General features: G+C 39.3%; 1 protein-coding gene across 1 annotated transcript in view; it reads right to left on the minus strand.

Moving 5' to 3' along the window:
• LOC131398890 (phytanoyl-CoA dioxygenase, peroxisomal-like) overlaps nt 1-15,610 on the minus strand; it is a 42,180-nt gene that overhangs the window by 22,090 nt on the left and 4,480 nt on the right. The window contains exons 3-5 of the mRNA XM_058532817.1: nt 15,475-15,585; nt 14,669-14,837; nt 12,066-12,147 (exon numbers count right to left, since the gene is read on the minus strand). Of these exons, the coding sequence (XP_058388800.1) occupies nt 12,066-12,147; nt 14,669-14,837; nt 15,475-15,585 (362 nt within the window). The remainder of the gene's footprint in view (nt 1-12,065; nt 12,148-14,668; nt 14,838-15,474; nt 15,586-15,610) is intronic.

Genomic DNA, 15,610 nt, shown 5'->3' on the forward strand with positions numbered 1-15,610 from the left:
TAGACAAAAGAGAATAACACACAAAGGAACCTCTATCAGGCTTTCAGCAGATTTCTCAGCAGAAACTCTACAGGCTAGGAGAGAACAGAATGATATATTCAAAATACTGAAAGACAAAACTTTCAGGGGCCGGCCCCGTGGCTTAGCGGTTAAGCATGTGCGCTCCGCTGCTGGCGGCCCGGGATCGGATCCCGGGCGCGCACCAATGCACCGCTTCTCCGGCCATGCTGAGGCCGCGTCCCACATACAGCAGCTAGAAGGATGTGCAGCTATGGCGTGCAACTATCTACTGGGGCTTTGGAGGGAAAAAATAAATAAATAAAATCTTAAAAAAAAAAAAAAAAACAACTTTCAGCCAAGAATACTCCATCTAGCGAAACTTTCCCTCAGATACGATGGAGAAATAAAAGTTTTTCTAGATAAACAAAAGCTGAGAGAGTTCATTGCCACTAGACCTCCCCTACAAGAAATCATTTAAGATGCGCTCACACTGCAAACAGAAAGGCAAAAGCCTACAAAGCATTGAGCAAGGAGATAATCAGACAGACAAAATCAGAAAACTGCACCTCTCTATCAGAACAGCGAAACAAATACTCAGTTATAACCTAAAGATAAAGGGAAGGAAAGCATCATAAGTAATTATAAACACTTCTACTTAGTCACAAACTCACAGCATAAAAAACAGAATAATTTGTAAACACAACAACTCAGAAGGGGAAGAGGTAAGTGATGGGACCTGCCTAGGTTAATGGAGATAAGAGGCTATTATAAAATGGACTATTTCATCTACGAGATCTTTTATACAAACCTCACGGTAACCACTAAACAAAAAAATCAGAGCAGAGCCACAATTCACAAAAAGAGAGAATACTGAGAACACCCCCTCAGAAAACCACCAAAATGAAATGATAGTCAGAAATACAAAGGAAGAGAAGCAATGGAAATACAGAACAACTAGAAAACAAGAGATAAAATGGCAGTATGAAGCCCTCATATATCAATAATCACTCTAAATGTAAATGGATTGAATTCTCCAATCAAAAGACACAGAGTGGCTGGATGGATTAAAAAACAAGACCCAACCATATGCTGCCTCCAGGAAACACATCTCAGCTCCAAATACAAACATAGGCTCACAGGGAGGGGATGGAAGATGATACTCCAAGCTAATGGCAAACAAAAGAAAGCAGGTGTTGCCATACTTATATCAGACAAAACAGACTTCAAGTTAAAAAAGACAGAGAGAGAAGTCAAGATGGTGGCGTAAGCAGACTCTGAACTCACCTCCTCCTGCAGACACAGCCAATTTACAACTACTTGTGGAAAAATTACCCCTGAGACAGAACTGAAAACTGGATAAGAGGAACTCCTGCAACTAAGGACAATCCTAATTGTGGTGGAAGAGGCAGAAAATCCCTTCTGGAGAGGAAAAACACCGCCTTCACAAGCCGCCAGCTTCACGGCCGCAGGGAGCAGCCCACAGGTATGCAGCCCTCCATGTAGGAGCGGGGCCCTGAGCCAGGGAGAAATGCTCACTGGGGGCATTTTGTGGACCCAGCACAATTGAGACGAGTGGCATAATATCTGACTTTGCCTGCTACTAAAACATTGGGGAGCACCCCCAGAAAAGCTGGTTCACAAAGAAATTAAAACCGGCTCTTAAAGGGCCCACGTGCAAACTCACCTGTTTCAGAAAGCAACCTAAAATCACCAGAAAGAAAGGTGCACAGTGCTTTGGTGAAAATAGACTCACCTGATAGGCTCTGAGTGCATTGCAGTGAGAGGTGAGACCTCTCCAGGGACTGGGACATTGGAGGCAGCCATTGTTGTGCCTGGTGTGGGCGTGCTGACACAGACGCCATTGGAGTTCTCCCTGGGGCCTGCTAGCCGAGGTCTGCCCCACCCACTAGAGCATGATTTAATCCAGCTTAGCCAGGGCAGGCAGCCCACCCTAGAGACTGGCCCCACCCAACAAAAAACCACAGGCAACTTGTGGGTCTGCAGATTGGTGACTGGATTCTCTGCGGCCTGGCAACTGAGCCGACTTCAGTGGGGCAGGGCGTGCACAAGGAGTGGGTGGAGAGTGTGGGTCGGCGGTGGAGTGTGTGTGGTTCCCGCCGTGGAGAGACTGGGTCCACTTCAGGAGGTCGGGGTGCACACACAGTGCAGGACTGTGTTGAATGTGTGTGGACCTGTGGGCGGCAGGGCTTGGCAGATGCAGAAGACTTGTGCTTCTCAAAGACCCACATAGGTGGGGTTTGCCCCACCTTCCAAAGATTGAAACAATTAGGTGCTCCCGTGCCTGAGACCAGCCCCACCCAGCTGCAATTCTGAGAGAGCTGACAAGAGACCTACAGGCTGGAGGCTTATAGCATTTGTAAGGCCCTGAGCCTAACAAGCTGCCACGCTGGGGGCCTACTCACTTAAAAGAAATACTGCAACACAAATGTGGTATTAGAACTTGCAGCCAACTGTGCTGGGGCTCCCCACACCTGATAAAGAGACTGAAGGGCCCACAACAACTACAAGCAGCTGAGCATTGCAACAGCTTTCCAGGAGCATAACTTGGCCTCCTTGAGCACCTACAGGGAGAGCAAACAGGCCACAAAAGAAGGACACACGTAGCCCACATAGGGGTCACCCCTGGAATGTTGGGAACTGAGGGAAGCACACTGCAGGCCTCCTAAGGCATCACTTATATAAGGTCAGCTATCCAAGAGCAGAAGACGTAGGTGACCTACCTAATACATAGACACAAGCACAGGGAAAGAGGCAAAATGAGGAGGCTAAAGAATACGTTCTAAGTGAGGGAACAGGACAAAACTCCAGAAAAGGAACTAAGTGAAACAGAAATGAGCAACCTACCCGACAGAGAGTTCAAACAAAGAGTGTTAAGGATGCTCACTGATGTGGGGAGAAGAATAGATGAACTCAGTGGGAATGTCAACCAAGAAATGGAAGATATAAAAAGGAACCAATCAGAAATGAAGAATACAATACTGGAAATGAAAAATTCACTAGAGGGACTCAAAAGCAGAGTAGAGGATACAGAAGAATGGATCTGCGAGCTGGACGAAAGACTAGAAGAAATCACCCAAGCTGACCAGGTAAAAGAGAAAAGAATTAAAAAGAGTGAGGACAGTCTAAGGGACCTCTGGGACAACATTAAGCACACCAACATCCGACTTATAGGTGTCCTGGAAGGAGAAGAGCGAGATAAAGGGGCAGAGAATCTATTTCAAGAAATAATAGATGAAACTTCCCTAACCTAAGGAAGGAAACAGACATCCAGGTACAGGAAGCACAGAGATCCCCAAACAAGATAAACCCAAAGAGGCCCACACCAAGACACATCATAATCAAAATGTCCAGAATTAAAGATAAAGAGAGAATTCTAAAAGCCACAAGAGAAAGACAAGTTACATACAAAGGAAACCCCATAAGGCTATCAACTGACTTGTCAGCAGAAACCTTACAGGCTAGAAGAGAGTGACACGATATATTTAAAGTGCTAAAAGGAAAAAACTTACAGCCAAGAATACTCTACCCAGCAAGGTTATCATTCAAAATGGAAGGAGAGATCAAAAACTTCCCAGACAAGCAAAAATTAAAGGATTTTGTCACCAAGAAACCAGTGCTACAAGAAATGTTAAAGGGACTGATTTAAGGGGAAAAGAGAAGACCACAAATAGGAAAAATTATCTATTTCCATGATAAGAGGGTAATGGATACAAATGCACAAAAAAGAGGTTTGATATGATATCAAAAACATAAAATGAGGGAGGAGGGGAGCTAAAGAGTAGAGCTTTCAGAGAGAGGTCAAACTAAAGAGACCATCAATTCTGTATAGAAGGAGACAGGAACAGAGAAGGACTACTCAAACACTGAGGAAAAAAAAAGTTAAAAAATGGCAGTAAGTACATACTTATCAATGGCTACTTTAAACGTCAATCGACTAAATGCTCCAATTAAAAGGCATAGGGTGGCTGATTGGATTAAAAAACAAGACCCATATATATGCTGCATACAAGAGACACACTTCAGACCTAAAGACACTCACAAACTGAAAGTGAAGCGATGGAAAAAGATACTCCACACAAATGGCAATGAAAAGAAAGCTGGGGTAGCAGTACTCATATCAGACAAAAGACTTTACACAAAAACGGTAAAAAGAGACAACGAAGGGCACTACATAATGATCAAAGGAACAATCCAACAAGAGGATATAACACTTGTAAATATCTATGCACCCAATGTAGGTGCACCTAAATATATAAAGCAATTATTAACAGACATAAAAAGAGAAATAGACAGTAACACAATAATAGTAGGGGACTTGAACACTCCACTTACACCAATGGACAGATCATCCAAACAGAAGATCAATGAGGAAACATTGGCCTTAAATGACACACCAGAACAGATGGACCTAGTAGATATATACAGAGCATTCCATCCAAAAACTGAAGAATACATGTTCTTTTCAAACGCACATGGAACATTCTCCAGGATTGATCACATATTAGGCCACAAAACAAGTCTCCATAAATTTAAGAAGATTGAAATAATACCAAGCACCTTTTCTGACCAAAATGGTATGAAACTGGAAATCAACTATAGGAAGAAAATCAGAACAGCCACAAATACGTGGAGATTAAACAAAATGCTACAGAACAATGACTGGTTCAATGAAGAAATCAAAAAAGAAATCAAGAAATACCTGGAGACAAATGAAAATGAAAATACGACATGCCAGAATTTATGGGATACAGCAAAAGCGGTTCTAAAGGGAAGTTTATAGCAATACAGGCCTATCTCAACAAACAAGAAAAATCTCAAATAAACAATCTAACAGTGCACCTAAAGATACTGGAAAAAGTAGAACAAAGCCCAAAATCAGTAGAAGAAGGGAAATAATAAAAATCAGAGCACAAATAAATGAAATAGAGACTAAAAAAAAAAAAAATAGAAAAAATTAATAAAACCAAGAACTGGTTCTTTGAAAAGATAAACAAAATTGACAAACCTTTAGCTAGATTCACCAAGAAAAAAAGAGAGAAGGCACAAATAAGTAAAATCAGAAATGAAAGAGGAGAAATTACAACAGACACCTCAGAAATACAAAAGATTATAAGAGAATACTATGAAAAGGTATACGTCAACAAATTCGACAATCTGGAAGAAATGGATAAATTCTTAGAATCATACAACCTTCCAAAACTGGATCAAGAAGAAATAGAGAATTTGAATAGACCAATCACCAGTAAGGAAATTGAAACAGTAATCAAAAACCTCTCCAAAAATAAAAGTCCAGGACCAGACGGCTTCCCTGGTGAATTCTATCAAACATTCAAAGAAGACTTAATACCCATCCTTCTCAAAATCTTCCAAAAAATCGAGGAGGGGGGGAAGCTCCCTAACTCATTGTACGAAGCTGACAGTACCCTGATACCAAAACCAGACAAGGACAACACACAAAAAGAAAACTATAGGCCAATATCACTGAAGAACATGGATGCAAAATCCTCAACAAAATACTAGCAAATCACATACAACAATACGTTAAAAAGATTATACACCATGATCAAATGGGATTTATTCCAGGTATGCAGGGATGGTTCAACATTCGAAAATCAATCAACGTAATACACCACATTAATAAAATGAAGAATAAAAATCACATGATCATCTCAATAGATGCAGAGAAAGCATTTGACAAGATACAGCATCCATTTATGATAAAAACTCAGAATAAAATGAGTATAGAAGGAAAGTACCTCAACATAATAAAGGCCATATATGACAAACCCACAGCTAATATCATCCTCAATGGTGAAAAACTGAAACCCATCCCTCTAAGAACAGGAACCAGACAAGGATGCCCACTGTCGCCACTCCTATTTAACGTAGTACTGGAAGTCCTAGCCAGAGCAATCAGGCAAGAGAAAGAAATAAAAGGGATACAAATTGGAAAGGAAGAAGTGAAACTGTCACTATTTGCAGATGAAATGATTTTATATATAGAAAACCCTAAAGAATCCACCAGAAAACTTTTAGAAGTAATAAATGAATACGGTAAAGTTGCAGGATACAAAATCAACATACAAACATCTAACGCATTTCTATACATTAACAACGAAGTAGCAGAAAGAAAAATTAAGAATACAATCCCATTTACAATTGCAACCAAAAGAATAAAATACCTAGGAATAAACTTAACCAAAGAGGTGAAAGATCTGTACACCGCAAACTATAAAACATTGCTGAAAGAAATTGAAGAAGACACAAAGAAATGGAAAGATATTCCGTGCTCTTGGATTGGAAGAATTAACATAGTTAAGATGTCCATACTTCCTGAAGCAATCTATAGATTCAATGCAATCCCTATCAAAGTTCCAACAACATTTTTCACAGAAATAGAACAAAGAATCCTAAAATTTATATGGAACAACAAAAGACCCCAAATAGCTAAAGAAATCCTGAGAAAAAAGAACAAAGCTGGAGGTATCACACTCCCTGATTTCAAAATATACTACAAAGCTATAGTAACCAAAACAGCATGGTACTGCCCCAAAACAGACACACAGATCAATGGAATAGAATTGAAAACCCAGAAATAAACCCACAAATATACGGACAGCTAATCTTTGACAAAGGAGCCAAGAACATACAATGGAGAAAAGAAAGTCTCTTCAACAAATGGTGTTGGGAAAACTGGACAGCCACACGCAAAAAAATGAAAGTAGACCATTACCTTACACCATACACAAAAATTAACTCAAAATGGATTAAAGAGTTGAATGTAAGACCTGAACTATGAAACTTCTAGAAGAAAACGTAGACAGTATGCTCTTCGACATCGGTCTTAGCAACATAGTTTCAAGCACCACGTCTGACAAGGCAAGAGAAACAATAGAAAAAATAAACAAATGGGACTACATCAAACTAAAAAGCTTCTGCACAGCAAAGGAAACCATCAACAAAACGATAAGACAACCTAACAACTTGGAGAAGATATTTTCAAACCATACATCTGATAAGGGGTTAATCTCCAAAATATATAAAGAACTCATGCATCTCAACAACAAAAAAACTAACAACCTAATTAAAAAATGGGCAAAAGACCTGAACTGACATTTCTCCAAAGAAGATATACAGATGGCCAACAGGCACATGAAAAGATGTTCAACCTCATTAAATATCAGGGAAATTCAAATCAAATCTTTAATGAGATATGACCTCATGCCTGTGAGAATGGCTATAATTAACAAGACAGGAAACAACAAGTGTTGGAGAGGATATGGAAAGAAGGGAACTCTCATACAGTGCTGGTGGGAGTGCAAACTGGCGCAGCCTCTATGGAAAACAGTATGGAGACTCCTTAAAAAATCAAGGGCAGAACTACCATATGATCCAGCTATTCCACTGCTGGGTATTTATCCAAAGAACTTGAAACCACCAATGTGTAAAGATACATGCACCCCTGTGTTCATTGCAGAGTTATTCACAGTAGCCAAGACTTGGAAACAACCTACGTGCCCATCCAGGGACAAATGGATGATGTGGTATATATACACAAGAGAATACTACTCAGCCATAAGAAACGATGAAATCCAGCCATTTGTGAAAACATGGATGGACATTGAGGGTATTACGCAAAGTGAAATAAGTCAGAGGGAGAAGGTCAAATACCCTATGATTTCCTTCATTAAGTAGTAGATAATAACAACAATAAACAAACACATAGAGACAGAGATTGGATTGGTGGTTACCAGAGGGGAAGTGCGGAGGGAGGAGGGCGAAAGGGATAATTCGGCACATGTGTGTGGTGATGGGTTGTAATTAGTATTTGAGTGGTGAACATGATGTAATCTATGCAGAAATAGAAGTATAATGATGTACACCTGAAATTTATACAATGTTATAAACCAATGTTACTGCAATAAACAAACAAACAAAAAGCTAAAAATGACAATGAGAGACAAAGAGGGGCAATATATAATGACAAGAGGGACATTCCACCAAGAGGACATAGCACTTATTAATATATATGTACCTAACACAGGGACACCAAAATACATAAAGCAACTATTAACCGACCTAAAGGGAGAAATTAGCAGCAACACAATAACAGCAGGGGACCTCAACACCACACCTACATCAATGGACAGATCATCCAGACAAAAAGTCAACAAGGAAATAGATTTAAATGAAACACTTGATTAGATGGACTTAATAAATATTATACACAGAGCACTCCATCCCAAAACAGAATACACATTCTTCTCAAGTGCACATGGATCATTCTCCAAGATAGACCATATGCTGGGAAACAAGGCAAACCTCAAAAAATTTAAGAAGACTGAAATCATCCCAAGCATCTTTTCTGATGATAGTGCTATGAAACTAGAAATCAACTACAAGAAAAAAGCTGGGAAAGTCAGAAATATAAGAGGACGAAACAACATGCTACTGAATAACCATTGGATCAATGAAGAAACCAAAGGAGAAATTAAAAAATACACGGAAACAAATGAAAATGAAAATACGACATACCAAGTCCTATGGGATACAGCAAAAGTGGTTATAAGGGAAATTCATAGAAATACAGGCCCACCTCAAAAAATAGAAAAATCTCAAATAAGTAACCCTTAAACTACTAAAAGAAGGACAATCAAAGCCTAAAGTCAGCAGAAGGAGGGAAATAATAAAAATCAGAGCGGAAATAAATGAAATAGAGACTAAAAAAACAGTAGAAAGGATTAATGAAAGCAAGAGGTGGTTCTTTGAGAAGATTAACAAAATTGACAAACCCTTAGCCAGACTCACTAAGAAAAAAAGAGTGAAGGCTCAAAGAAATAAAATTAGAAACGAAAGAGGAGAAATTACAACAGATTCTGCAGAAATACAAAGGATTTTAAGAGACTACTATGAAAAACTAACACCAACAAATTGGATAACTTAGAAGAAATGGATAATTTCTTAGACTCATACAACCTCCCAAAACTGAATCAAGAATAAATAGAGAATCTGAATAGACCAATTGCAAGTAAAGAGATTGAAACAGTAATCAAAAAGCTCCCAAAAAAACAAGTGTCCAGGTCAAGATGGCTTCTCTGGAGCATTCTACAAAACATTCAAAGAAGAGTAACTCCTATCCTTCTCAAACTTTTCCAAAAAATCGAAAAAGGCGGAATGCTTCTTAATTCATTCTATGAGGTCAACATTATCCTGATATCAAAACCAGATAAGAACAAGACAAAGAAGGAAAATTACAGGCCAATATCGCTAATGAACATTGACGCAAAAATCCTCAACAAAATATTGGCAAACCAAATATAGCAATTCATTAAAAGGATCATACACCATGATCAAGTGGGATTAATTCCAGGGGCGCAGGGATGGTTCAACATCCGCAAATCAATCAATGTGATACATCACATTAACAAAACGAAGAATAAGAAGCACATGATCATCTTAATTAACACAGAGCAAGCATCTGACAAGATCCAATATCCATTTATGATAAAACCTCTCAACAAAATGGGTATAGAAGGAAAGTACCTCAACATAATAAAGGCCATATATGACAAACCCACAGCCAACAACATTCTTCATGGTGAGAAACTGAAAGCCATCCCTCTGAGAACAGGAACAAGACAAGGGTGCCCACTCTCGCCACCCCTATTCAACATAGTACTGGAGGTTTTGGCCACAGCAATTTAGGCAAGAAAAAGAAATAAAAGGAACCAAAATTGGAAAGGAAGAAAAGAAACTCTTGCTGTTTGCAGATGACATGATCCTATATGTAGAAAAAACTAAAGAATCCATCAGAAAACTATTAGAACTAGCAACTACAGCAAAGTTGCAGGGTACAAAATCAATTTACAAAAACAAGTTGCATTTCTATACACTAACAATGACCTAGCAGAAAGAGAAATCAAGAGTACAATCCCATTTACAATGGCAACAAAAAGAATAAAGTATTTAGAAATAAACTTAACCAAAGAGGTAAAAGACATATACACTGAAAACTACAAGACATTATTGAAAGAAATTGAAGAAGACACAAAGAAAGGGAAAAAATATTCCATACTCATGGGTTGGAAGAATCAACGTAGTTAACATGCCCATACTACCAAAAGCAATCTACATATTCAATGCAATCCCAATTAGAATCCCAATGACATTCTTCACAGAAATTGAACAAAGAATCCTAAAATTTATATGGAACAGCAAAAGACCCCAAACAGCCAAAGGAATCCTGAGAAAAAAGAACAAAGTTGGAGGTATCATACTCCCTGACTTCAAAATATACTACAAAGCTTTAGTAATCAAAACAGCATGGTACTGTCACAAAAATAGACATACAGATCAACGGAACAGAATCGAGAGTCCAGAAATAAAACCACGTATCTATGGACAGTTAATCTTTGACAAAGGAGCCAAGAACATACAACAGAGAAAGGAAAGTCTCTTCAATAAATGGTGTTGCAAAAACTGGACAGCCACATGCAAAAGAATGAAAGTAGACCACTATTTTGCACCATACACAAAAATTAACTCAAAATGGATTAAAGACTTGAACGTAAGACCTGAAAGTATAAAACTCCTCGAAGAAAAGATAGGCAGTACATTATTTGACATTGATCTTAGCAGCATCTTTTCAAATAACATGTCTTACTGGGCAAGGGAAACAAAAGAAAAAGTTAACCAATGGGACTGCATCAGACTAAAAAGCTTCTGCAAAGACAAAGGAAACCACGAACAAAACAAAAAGACAACCCACCCACCGGGAGGAAATATTTGCAAATCACTTATTCGACAACGGGTTGATATCCAAAATATATAAAGAACTCATTCAACTCAATAACTTTGTTTTTTAGAAACCACCCAATCAAAGAATGGGCAGAGGATATGAACAGACATTTTTCCCAAGAAGATATACAGATGGCCAACAGGCACATGAAAAGATGTTCAACATCACTAATTATTAGGGAAATGCAAATCAAAACAACAATGAGATATCACCTTACACCAGTCAGAATGGCTATCCCACTGCTGGGTGTTTCTCCAAAGAACTTGAAATCAATGATCCAAAGAGATCTATGCACCCCTATGTTCATTGCAGCATTCTTCACAATAGCCAAGACTTGGAAGCAACCTAAGTGCCCATCAATGGATAAATGGATAAAGATGTGTTATATATGTGTGTGTGTGTATACATATATATATATATATATAATAGAATACTACTCAGCCATAAAAAGATGAAATCGTGCCATTTGCAACATAATGGAAAGACCTAGAGGGTATTATGCCAAGCAAAATGAGTCAGAGAGAGAATGACAATTACTATATGGTTTCACTCATGTGTGGAAGATAAGCAAACAAACAAACAGATAGAGATGGAGAACAGATTGTGGTTACCAGAGGAGAAGTGGATGGGGGGGGTGCGAAAGGGGTAAAGAGACACATGTCTATGGTGACAGATGGAAAATACACTGACTTTTGGTAGTGAACCTGATACAGTGTATACAGAAGCTGAAATATAAAGATGTACACCTGAAATTTATATAATGTTAAAAACCAATGTGACCACAATAAAATAAGAAAAAGAATCCCCATTTTAGGAAGCACAAGAAATTTTAAGAACAACTGTAAGATGTGACTTATAAGAATAGTTTTAATTTTGTTAGTAATAATAATGTCTTCCCATCAGGAAGGCAGAATCCACACTGTCTCGGTGAGAATGGTTAACAATGCTCAGAGATGTTGAATAACAGGAGCCTCTGGTACATTAACAGTCATGTTTATTAAACTGCATTTTTGACGAGCCAGGGATCCGAAAATACAGCAACAACTCTGCAGTGAACATCTGAAACCACTATTACACTTCAATGTGGTTAGAATGTAAGCTATTTTAAGACTTCAATAAATGTAAACATATTCATTTAGGCAAAGTTTAGCAGATATACACATGGTTATGGTTAGAACATAAACCTTATATACACAGATTAAACCTTTATTATTTTACTTCTAGTTAACAAATAAGAGTCCTTTACCAGAATCTGGAGGTTTGTTTATCAGCATTGCATGCATGGCCATAATATTGGGTCCAGTGAAGCATTCCACATATTTCAGAATCTAAGGGAAAAGGGAAAAACAAAGTTGATGGGAAATCAGACGCACAAGCAAGTGACACTAATTCCAACTACCTACACAGGAACAAATATGCAAGTTTAAAAACCCAATTGGAATTTCACAACATTGCAAGCAAAGCCTGAAAAAGTCAGCAATTGGAAATCTACAACACTCTGATTAAACAGGTCTTCTGGAGCCAGTCAGAAACCTAATCACTTTCTCTGCAAACAAAGATAAGAGTTTCTATGAGATATCAACTGGGAAGGACAGGAATACCCTTCTTTCAATCACAGCTGTGGACAGTTGTCCAGTGAGAAGGCAGTTTCCTCTCCTTCAGGAGACTGGTCATAAGAAGGGACCGTGAAAGGACCCGACACCTTTGCAGCTGTCGTGAGGAGCCCAGAGGAGAGCAGAGCAGCGGCTCAGAGGACACTTCACAATCAGTGCGGCCACTCACTCAACAACTCTTGACTGAGGTCTAGCAACCAGGCAGAGTGATGGGAAATGGGGACACAACAGTGAGCAGGGTAAGCAGGTCCCTGCCCCATGGAGTGTATGTTCTGGTGGGAAGAAGGTGTTAAACAGATAATGACATGGGGAATTGGGCTGAGGCATGTGCTGTGAAGAAGAAGCTGTAATGAGAGCGGTGACAGCGAGGGCTGAATTAGTCACAGGGTCTGGCAGCTCGGGTACTGCTCCTGCGTCTAACCCAGCAAGGGAGAGGAGAAAAGCAGAAGGAATCGACATTCTATGCCCACCACCTGCCAGGGGCTTACATCAGGCCATTTAACTCTCACAATAATCCCTGAAAAATAACGCCCTCGCTAATTAATAATCCTTTAAATGAGCACCCCACATATTAGCCTTAGTAGTAGGTTGCCCAACTTGGCAGAGCCAGTTAAATGAAAAAGATGGTCTTTAAACTCCATTTCTGTCTGACTCCAAAAAATGAAGCACATTCTACTGCTTTCTCAGTATTTGATCTCTGGTGTCAGAGGCACATTGGCAACTTGAGTATGAAATACTTGAAATGTTACAAATATCCTAGGAGTCAGGCCTCATACTTGTGTTTTTATACAGCCTGTCACTTTTGGTGTTCATGTAGGCTGGTATTTTCTAAACCTCAGTCATTCAAGAGCCAGTTCTGCCATACTTTGCAGAATTTCCCAATACCTTTAGCCAATAATTTCCCAAAATTAAATTAATTCACTTCTTACTTAGTTTTATACTGATTGTAATATTCTTGAAATCATGGGCTTGGTGTGCCAGTTATTGTTTCCAATACACATTCAAATAAATACCCATTAAAATAATGCATCTGTCCTAAAAATCATTACATGAACCACCAGATACATGGTTCACACTTTTGAGATGTAGGAAATGTGCAAGTCCTGATAGCGCTTCATCACCCACAAACGCCTCTAACCTCAAGCTTTTCACTCTTGATCCACCCACACAGCTCCCACGTCCAGAACAGGACTTGAGGTTGCGAGAATGGATGGTTCAGAGGGGCCACTTTCCCTTTCATCCCAACCCAAGGTGCTGGACGCCACAGGTGGTTTACTGTACAGTCTTCTTCATGAGTCACATTCCTAACAGCACTTAAGGTTATAACTTCTAATAAGCGCTATATGCAAAGTGTCCTTTAAAAACCATTCTAAATAAATGGTTCCTAAGCTGTGGTACATTTATGCAATGGAATACTTTACCGTAGTTTAAAAAGTATGAAGTAGATGTGTAGATACTGATATGGAAAGATCTCTAAGATTTACTATAAGTGCAAAAAACAAGGTAACAACCAGGATGTTCCCATATTACAGAAAAACAGTGTATGCAAGTAGGCTTGCATATACATGAAATAATTCTAGCTGAATACTCTAAAAAAGCTGAACAGTGAGTGGGGCTGGTGATGGGAGACTTTACTTTTCATTTTATGCTCTTCTGTACTCCTTGGATATTTTCATAAATATGAATTACTATTAAGGTCTAATAATTTTTTTTAAAAAGTAGTTTACCTTTAAAAACAAACTCAGACCTCTGCTGAACAGATTCATAAAACAAACAGAAAAAACAAATGAATTTACAATAAATAGCCTCAGCAGTTTCATCCCTGTTGATACACTGTATGGAGCATGAGAAAGTTTCTCTCTCTCCTTAACACAGAATTCCCTCCCTTCTTAACCAAAGTAAATTAGCAAACGCTAGAGCAGGGGTTCTCACTGTTGACATCTGGGGCTGGGTAAATCATTATCTGAGGAGGGGGCTGTTCTGTACATTATAGGATCCCTGGACCCCATTAGAAATATCCATGGCCTCTACCACTAGAAGCCAGTAGAACACTGTCCCTCTTGTGTGACAAACAAACATGTCTCCAGGCATCACAAATGTCCACCTCCAATTGAGAACCACGGCTCCAGGGCCACAGAAGAAAGGAGATAGATAAAGTAAAAACAGCTGATTTCAGAGGCAGGCATACACATGGGCTATAATTTAAAGAGAAAGAAAACACAGGAAGGTCTTGAACCTCAGGGAGAGTGCAGTATCTGAAGAGTTCCTCATCTTCTTGGAAATCTTGGACCTTTGTAATCGTTTGTTCACTTGGAACATACTCTGATTTTGCAATGGTCACATCTTTCACTACCATTAATCCCTTTGGTTTCACTTCCTGTCTGCAGATTCTTTCAAACTCGTTCCTAGAAAATTAAATTGGCAATAATGTCATTCCACCGGCTCTAAGCACCTGCCTGGCCCTGTTCTGTGGAAAGATGCAAAGATTTGGGGATAGTTTCTCTGCCTTAAGTTGGCCTCCAGCCCCAGGATGAACAGTTCTGAAGAGGAGGAGGAGAAAATGGCCAACTCAGAAGTCCTGGGCTCCCAACTGTGAGGCTGCAGCTCACCAGCCGAGTTCAGATAGCCCTTAGCTTAGCACACCACGGGGGAGTAGTGTGATTTGGTTACATCTGAAAATCATAGCAAATACTTCCACAGCACGCTCCACGTGCCCTGCCCTGCTCAAGTACTCTCTCTCTATTTTACCTTATTTAGTCCTAACAACAACTCTTGGACAGAAGTGCTATCATTATCCTCATTTTACAGATGAGCAAACAGAGGTAGGGACAGGTTCAGTAAATTGCCCAGGACACTCAAAGTTTACTGGTGGGGGTCAGGTTAAAGCCAGCCAGTCTGGCTCCAGAGCCCACGTTCCCAACCACTTCCTAATGAACCAGATCACTGATAAATATCTGAACTTGCAGAGGTTAGTCTTTCTCCTGTTCCCATTACATACATAAAACACATATTTCTGTAAAATAACCAATAGCGTTACCATACCTAAAGCGTTCAATATCAGCATCAGATACCAGATTTTTAATTACGAGAAACCCATTTTCTTCATAAAATTTTCTCTGTTCTAGGGTCAGAACATTATTCTCCTTAGTGTACCTAGAGGAGAAACAAAATCTCTAAG

This window comes from Diceros bicornis, chromosome 36 (assembly GCF_020826845.1).
Source record: "Diceros bicornis minor isolate mBicDic1 chromosome 36, mDicBic1.mat.cur, whole genome shotgun sequence".
Classification (NCBI taxonomy): Eukaryota; Metazoa; Chordata; class Mammalia; order Perissodactyla; family Rhinocerotidae; genus Diceros; species Diceros bicornis.